Below are 8850 nucleotides of genomic sequence, written 5' to 3' on the forward strand. Positions count from 1 at the left end.
TTAATTCTCGAAAAGATCATTAAGAATTGGAATAGTTGAAAATAGGCAAAATGTTAAATAATTGATAAAGGTTAAGACCGTTTCCAGCCCTTGCTTAGGTGGGATGGGCACCTGGTTACGGCCCTTTTTAGTTGATAGAGCAAGTGTATATCGATAATGTTTCCTCTTATATTTTGCAAGTGCAACAAAATGCATCAAGAAATTATGCAGTCCATCCAGTAAAAGAGACATGGAATGAGAGTGCAATATAAAAGAAGTGACAAGAATGGAATTTCACAAACTCCAAAACTCTTAAAATTACTAACTCTTGTGGAGTTGTAAAAAAAAATGTGATGTATTCCAAGTTATAAAAAAAATTAAAGGCCAATCAGAGGAGAGTCTTTGAAGAAAATGTGATACAGATTGGAGATCTAAAAGTTTGACAACAAATATATTTATGAAGGCAAGAATGTGAAAAACCATTATTGCATGGTGAAAAGAAGAGAACGTTGACTGAGCTCTATTTTGCCTGTTCATTCTCACCCAATGCATAGCGCAAAAATGTGCATCAAGCCCAGTAAATTTCTTCTTGGGACAGGCAAAAACTGGTAAGAGCAATCTAAACAACACCTTCAAGTATACCTGCATCAAAAATTATCAAGGCATGAGAAACTGCATTTTTTTGTTTAATTTTTGTTCACTGACTAGGATGCTTAGATAATAATACTAATAAAATGTCACTTGATTTCATATTGTATAACTATGATATTTTCATTTTCTCTAGAAACACATTAAGAAGTAAGTGACAGAAAATACGCCAAAAAATATTATGCTTCCATAGGAGTGTAGTGTCTATTTACTCTCTCGGGTACAACCCCATCTGGGATTATTTTTAGGACCCCGAATTTTAGGATGAAACCTCTTCCATCCATAGGTTGACCTCAATAGAAAAAAATTCCTAATTGTACCCTCTATACACTAATAAAAAATTAATGGGTTAAGATTGGATATAGACCGTCCAATTTTAAAAGGCGAGATTTACATGTTAGAAAGCTTAAAATTCAATTTTTTTTCTTTTGAGAATAATCATTTAGTGATTCTTAAATGGCTTCCAAAATTTTAGTTTGAAAATCCTTTTAAGTATGTTTTCTAACCGAGGAGTAGATGTATATTACACTCCCATTGAAGCAGCTCTAAAGATATTTTAGATATCTTCTCACTCTACTACTACGTTTAACATGCTGATGCTCCCATCGGAACATATCATATAATCACTCCTTATGTGCCAAAGAGGTGCTTAGGAGGGACTTTTTAGATTTTAGATTTTGGGATCCATTTGAGAATCACCATATATATTTTTTTCATAAAAAATGAATTTTTTGAGGACACTATAGATTTAAGATTTTGGGATCTACTTAAGAATCATCAGATAATTATTTTTCCGAATAAAAAATGATTTTTTTGAGTTTTGAAACACTTAGATCTAATCGTCAAAAAAATTTGGTTGTCCATGTTCAATATTTTGATGCTAATTCTTATTAAGCACTAAGAGAGTCCGACTGAATTTCTTTTTTTCTTTCTTTGTTTTTTTCTTGGAGTTTGGTATAGATGTTACAACCCTAGGATTTGAAGTCTGAAAAAGACTCCTGACTTGGCAAATAGACTAGGCTCCAATATGAAATCTTTTCACTTTACAAAAACTCGATCCTATTTAATGTGAGATTTTTTTTCAAATATGCATTTTTTATTGAACATTCATTTGATTTACTTGCGGAGTAGAAAAGGTACCATAATGGATTTGCATGGACACCCTGATACTACCCATAAACAAGAGCGAGTAATGTTAAAAAAATCGACTCGACCATCGTACTCGGAGTTTGGTCGAGTTGAGTTACTCGATCGAGTCCGAGTCAGAATAACTCGAGCGAGTTCATGTCGTGCTAAAAAAAAGAAATAATAAAAGTAAATAAGGTTTTTGTATAATGAAATACCTATGTATAATAGCACTATGCAAGCAACGTACTGGTAAATTGTTGAGGCGCCTTTATGAGAGGTCGAGGTCGAGGCCTCAAGTCCTGCCCATTGCGCATAACTGGGTGAGTGCGTAGTTTTTTTTAATAAAATAAAAAAAATCCAATTTTTTAAGGTTTTTTAATCAAATAAAAAAAACTCCAATTTTTTAATGCCACTTAAATGCAGTGTGAATAGAATTGCAAATATAATTATATATAGAAAATCAATGCATAGTATAGGCGAGCCCGAGTTGCCTCGAGTTAGCCAAGTAACTCGGCCGAGTCAAAAAACTAAAATTGCAAATACAATTATATATAAAAAATTAATGCATAGTATGGGCGTGGCCGAGTTAGCCAAGTAACTCGGCCGAGTGCGAATTACCTCGGCTGAGTCCTAAAACACTGTAAATATAAGTATATATAGAACATCGGTATATAGTATGGACGAGGCCACGTAACTCAGCCGAGTCTGAGTCACCACCGCCGAGGACAGAAACGCAGAGAAAGAAAGCACTTACCGCATGTCAGGAGGTTATCTGGCGGAGGGCGCTCCTTGGCCGGGTTCGGGTCATCATTGTGTACTCTGATATACAATTCTTGGCCCAAAAACCAATTCTGTAATCGTTGAGACCTTAGGTTCCACATCCCTGGATTGTCTAAAAATGCATAAATCACCGTCCATCCTGCTGGATAAACCTTCACATCATCACCGAATCAAGATTAGAAAAAGAGCGTGCGGGAGCATATTGTACAAGGAGTAAACCATATATGACCCATACGTGGAGGATCGTACGGCACCAAGGATGCTCACATACCTGTACAGTTGAGCGCACCACCGGATCGAACAGATTGTAAGTTGCACGTGATTCTTTGCTCCACACCCCTTCTCCAAATCTACACCACCACCATAGAATTCTGTGTGACCATCCATTAATGAAAGGAAAAGCATACGTTGATCCACATTATAACCACATGAAATCTGGAGTGCTTATAAGTCGATCCATATGATCATAATAACTCCATGTCTATGAGGTTATCACCATTCCAATAGTGGATTGGATGGTGATGATGGAGGGGATTCCACTAAAGTATGGGATTAACTCAATTGAACGTCCCGCCCTCCCTTTGTAGTCCCCATCATATGGATCATATTATACATTTCCAAAAATTTGTTACAGTACGAGTCACTTGATCATCCCATCAATGGATAGAAATTGATGCTGGGAAAGGTTACCCCACCAGGACATGATAGGACCCTAGAGAGAGATTCCAACTCTTTCTCTTTGTCACCGATTCTAGGGATTGGAAGGTGATACAGACTTAAGACCATTGAAAATCTGTAGTCATATGGATCAGAAATACTTTCTCAAAGCATAAACATGTGGGAAGAAACCTTTTGTTTCACATTCCATGAATAAATAGGAATTTGTATTATATAAGACCTGTTATCATTGGTACAATAAAGTCATAATCATTAATAATCGTTAAATGTGAAATCAGACAACTTAATGTTTGTCACAAAATCTGAAAATTTTCCTTTGAAACTTTGAGACTGGTCAGTCTCACTCCCAGCTGCCCAATTTCACATCCAACAGCCAATGATGAATGTGACTTCTTTGTGCCAAAAGTAAATAGTCTTATAGATAATTGTTTATTTTTCTAAGTAAATAACAACCCCAAAGCCCCTAGATGACATCGAATCCTCTCTCTTTCTCTCACTTTCTCTCTAACACATGCATGCACACAAATATTCTCTGTCGCTACTCACCCCACGACGTAGAATCCGAAACCATCCAAGTGCCAAGTGTCTACAAGTGGCGCATTGTTAGCGAAAACGATCTCGATCCATCCTTTATGAATGCCAGTGACAACAGATGTGTTAATGGCAGCAACAGGGCTAACTGCATTGGTGGGGAAGGCATCAAGTATATAGACCCCTGAACCATTGAGAGCGTGGTCCGCCAACTTGAGTGGTGTGGTGGGTGTTAGGTAGGAGATGTTGTTTACAGTGAAGCGAGTATTGCCTTCTATCTCAACTGGGAAGCTATGGAGTATGAAAGTTTGATTTATGGTCACGTTGGTTACATTGAATGTGCCTTGAGGGTTGGGTCTAGCTGCTCCTGTGGTCATGTTCCACCTACAAGCAAAGAAATGGTTAAAACCTAAACAACACTGTCCTTTTAACATCAAGAGAGAAGAGGATGGTCTTAAAACAATACATCAATTTCTAAGGAAAAATGACCACACCAACTTAGAAGGGCACTAAGAATAATTTTTAGAGTAGAATGAATTGATACTGAAATACTCTTGTGTAATGGTCTAAAAGGAAGATCAAAACCTGTGGGATTTTGGTAAAGGCACAGCCATATGGAATTTTGGTAAAACCACACCCCTAATCAGTTTTATCAGGATTGGATTGGCCATCGAACTGGTGTGGGGTTTGGTTAATTCAAAACCATTTAACCACTGGTCAAACTAGTTAGAATTTATTTTAGAAAAAAATTAAAGAAAAATAACTATAGTAATTTAAAATAAAATATATATTAAAAAAAATCTACCCAACTTCATTATGTTGGTCGAATTGTTTAAAACCGGCTAATCCGATAAGCTAAAATTGATCAAATATTAGTTTTGACTGGTTATCGTAAAACTCAGTTTTTACTTTGAACCAAACTAGCCGAGGCAATAATCAGTACTTAGAGGTATGTCTACTTAAAGAAAATCTATTTAGATATCAGTTTTGACTAGTTTTTGGTAAAAACGGGTTTTTACCCCTTGAATTCAGGTATTTGCCGGCAAAACCAGTTTCTTTGACCCGTTTGCAGCAAAGCATATTGGTAGTTTGGGTTTTTACCCAAACCAATGTTTTTTCATCTAACTCGACTACTCAAAAACCCTAGGTATTAGCCAGTAAATATGAAAGTGATGAAGGAAAATAGAACTACCTGATGGATCTGGCTTGGTTTACTGAGAATTCTTGATCAAGTTGGTCAGGCCCTACAGGCAAAGAGCCAATTGGAGCAGTGGTGCTACTGTCATAGTGTAGCACAGCAATGCCCATCAAGTTAGGGTTATCTGCGGTAGTCACCAGTCTAGGTGAGGCAACCATGAAATAGTTCCCAGCATTTTGGTCGGCAGTGACTAGTACTGAGTAGGATTGGCCAACATGCACATCCAAAGAATCCAACATGATTTGGCTTGTATAGGACCCTTCAGTCTCAACTAGCTTCATTTTGTGGTTTTGAATCCTAAAATTCAAAGTCATATTTAAGCCCACATTTGATATCCTGAACCTATACGTCTGGCCTGCATATACCAACATTATTCCACTTGGTTAAAAACTTAAAATTGTTATATTGCAAAAAGAAAAAACAAAGAAGGTTAAGGTGTAAGGGTATTTTGGTCTTTTTTTATCATAATAACACCATATTTGGTCATAGTAACACCATGGTCATGAGGTTATCACCATCAGATCATTGGAAAATGATAGAGGGGGGTGGGCCCCAGCCTTTCTCAATAATTTAGTTGTATGTCACCAATCTCTCTCCATCACCCTCAAATCTTTGATTGCAAAGTGACAAACACATGATCATGGTTGTTGTATGACCATATGGATCTTTTCATATTTTTCGATGTACAGATGTTTGTAAAGAAAAAGTATACAATTAGACTGTTTACTTTTAGTACAAACTTACAATCACCCTCAACAACTAGGTATAAAATCGGGTGATTATGATTGTGTAATTAACCACTCTCTGGATGTGCGGGATGCGACATGACTATTTGACTAGTATGTAATTGTATCTATGTTGTACCTTGGGTTACAGTGAAGATTTCATGTTCTTTGGACCATGGGTTGTTATAGGGTGCCTTCCCATTGATAAGAATGGCCTGCGGAAGGCCCATATCATACTTACCAGTGCTTAAAATCTCTCGTGCATTCTGTTCAGAGCAGAAGGAAATCAAAATCAAGAAAACAAAAAACATAAATAAAGGAAAAAGAGAAAGCTAATAGAAATACATAAGGTATTAAAAGTAAGACACAGTCTGAAAATAAAAGAAGGAAAAAGAGTGTCCCTTGAGTTTTAGCTTAGTGGTAGGCATATCAGTTTAGGTTAGAGAGGTCAAGGGTTCAATCCGTTTTAATTACAGCATAGTAAAGAAAAGAAAACAAGTTAGAGAGAGTTCATGGAATTAAGAGGTGACAGGCTGAGTGATCATGCCTTGTACTCGTAGAAGTACCAGTCTCCGATGAGGACGTCGAATTCTTCCGCAGGCTTATCAAAGGGAACATTAATAACGATACGATTATTGACTCTAATGGGTCCGAATCCACCAGCCGCCTTTTGGAAGAGGGTGGAGGGGAAGTAGAAGAAGCTGCCGATCTGATCCTTAGTCTGAAATGCATATGTCCAGTTTGTCCCTGGCTGGATGGGGCAGTTTGTTCCTGAGACCCCATCTTGCCAAGAGTTTAGCCTTTGTTGTATTCCATTCCTGTAAACTCATGTCTTTCATTCTCATTCATTGCTCATGTTGAATAAGGAACTTGGGCATATTTAGGAAAAGAATTCCTTATAGCATAATTTGACGAGGAAAAACATCCGGTAGTACTTGTTTGGTTTCAAACAAGGTACTAACAGCTCACTGTCGTACTTGTTCGGTTTCAAGAAAAGTACTAACAGCTTGTAGGCTGTCCATCCTTAAAATTGGATGGTCAAGCATTGTAGTATAAAGAGTCTTTTGAAAATTATGCCTTGGTGTGGTCTACAATGTACATGTGTAGGCTTGCATTTATTATCTTACTAGAACCCATCTTGATGTACAGCGGAGGAACAAAAAAAAAAAACATGCAGATCCATCTTTCCGCATGCAAGAACAAGATTCCATGAAAACAAATAAGTTTGAAACCCTAAAAACGGTCCATCTTGACTGCTATCTATAGTCACTAGATCAATTAAATTTGAAAAATTTCAGAGCTCCAAATCTATTTGTCTATGGCAGAATTGGGTTTGCTTGGTTTAAAATAGATTTTGAGTCCTCAATCTATCAAAAAAAACAAAATAGACAATATGGATTTTTTCTTTTTGGGGGGGGTTGTACTTTTGCCATTTGTGAAGGGTATAATATAGACTTGTAACCTAAATTCAATTTTTTATCTCATTTGGGTAAAGAAAAGGCCTTACAAATACCCTTGTCCCTTATAAATTTCTGGTTCTCGGAATGAGACTTTCTATCATTCCCCTATATAAAATGCTTTAAAGTTTTAAACACCATGGCCATGTGAGCTTGATCAAGCAATTCATTGGGAGCTTGCCGAAAACAATGCTCTAAAACTCGGTCTAGCCTACTCGGACTCAGCAAGGTGCCAAGTCTATAAGGAACCAGGCAAACTCTGCTGGTTCCTATGTTCTATTATTATTACTTGTACAGACTCGGCTGAGTCTGTACAGATAACTCAGACTGGGGGCCCTATCGAATCCTGAGTCCAAGTGTTGTTATTGAACATTGGCTGTAAAAGATGTTAAAGGTACCATGTCATGAGGAAAGGCTCATCAAGATTGTTGAATATGTTCACGTGGATGAAGTCGTTGGTGGTGCAGTTGATGAGAGGGCCAGGAAACATGCCATTGATGGTTATAACCTACAAAATCCATTAATTGTTGCACTCAGCCTCTAACTAAAAGTATATATACATGGTGAAATGCAGCTTAGGATCACCATTGAAGCCTTTTCTTTCAATGAATCTCTCCATTTCCTTTCTTTTCTTACCAGTTGCTTTTGTCCAACAGGAGCGATTGTCAAATCCGAAGAGACATTCCAATCGAGAAATATATCAATACTGCTAACACCATCCAAGAAAATGAAGATTGACACACACAAAAGAACCAGTCGAGCTCGACTGGGGAGATCCATGGACCGAGTTGGCAAGATTCAGCTCGAAAGGAGGTGGAGTTGTGCACAACTTTCGCCTTGATGCAACCTCCAACACTTGTATGGTAGTCTCAGATGTAAGGAGAGAGTGAAGTTTTGGAAAGCAGAGGGTAAAGAGAAGAGCCAAACAAGACATACAAAAAAACCGTTCAAAACAAGGGCCGTCCACTTTGGACTCTACAAAGCCGGCTCTTCCAAGGAGAGAAGCATAGATCAGAGTGGGTTGCGACTGGGCCGGCACGTCGCGACCCGGATCGATGCGCCATGCCTAGAAGTGGGTCCATATTGTTGGATTCACCTGAATAGCATTTTTACCTTAATTTTTATTTTTGACAAATGGGACAGTATACTATAAGACCAGTGTTTTGCAAATGGATCTATATCTTAATGGGCCCCTCGAGGGATAGATTTAGATTTCTGGTTTTTGATCTATCGATGATCTATCCAAATTTGTGGAAAAAAACAGCCAAATGAAACATTGTCGAAATTGGTCCAGCAGTGAGAGAAAATGATAGATTGAAACACTGTAGTAAAATGTTGAAAAAATGGCCGATGCTAGAGGCCAAAAAGTAGAAAACAGAGAAATGAACTAAAATTTAAGGTAAAAAAAAAGGATGAACTATATCATCTTGGTGAAATTTCGTTTCTACATAACCAGAGATTAAATAAATTGTCTTTGAAAATGATTTAAAAACACAAATCAACTATTTACAAAGATAGAATCAATCATTTCATAAAATAGTTATAAATAAAACAAAAGTTAATTTAAATCAAACTAAAAAAATAAGCTCAAAATTTGACAAAATTCAATTTTCATCTTTTGATTTCACCTAATAGGAGCATAGATTCAATAAAGGAAAATGGGTTGATAGGGCTGCAGCCCTATCAAAATAGGTAAAGCCTCACCTCATAACTCATCAAAAATTAC

The 8850-nt window shown here is 37.2% G+C and overlaps 1 protein-coding gene across 2 annotated transcripts; it reads right to left on the reverse strand.

Moving 5' to 3' along the window:
- Positions 1 to 248: 248 nt before the first annotated feature.
- Positions 249 to 8034, reverse strand: LOC18428758 (monocopper oxidase-like protein SKU5). Of its 2 annotated transcripts, XM_088856486.1 has the most exons (10): positions 7761 to 8034; positions 7523 to 7632; positions 6215 to 6485; positions 5807 to 5933; positions 4937 to 5297; positions 3760 to 4128; positions 2807 to 2885; positions 2510 to 2687; positions 1971 to 2054; positions 249 to 621 (listed from the first exon to the last, which is right to left on the reverse strand). In XM_088856486.1, exons 1-10 carry the CDS (start codon positions 7902 to 7904, stop codon positions 599 to 601), a joined length of 1746 nt encoding a protein of 581 aa, XP_088712612.1. In that variant the 5' UTR covers positions 7905 to 8034; the 3' UTR covers positions 249 to 598. The 2 variants fall into 2 exon arrangements, with proteins under 2 accessions (XP_088712612.1, XP_011621392.1); XM_011623090.3 differs by lacking the exon at positions 1971 to 2054 and having other exon boundaries at positions 7761 to 7998.
- Between the last annotated feature and the right edge of the window lie 816 nt (positions 8035 to 8850).

The sequence above is a fragment of the Amborella trichopoda genome, chromosome 13, assembly GCF_054954075.1.
Source record: "Amborella trichopoda isolate Santa Cruz 75 chromosome 13, AtrichopodaSantaCruz75HAP2 v2.0, whole genome shotgun sequence".
Taxonomy (NCBI): domain Eukaryota; kingdom Viridiplantae; phylum Streptophyta; class Magnoliopsida; order Amborellales; family Amborellaceae; genus Amborella; species Amborella trichopoda.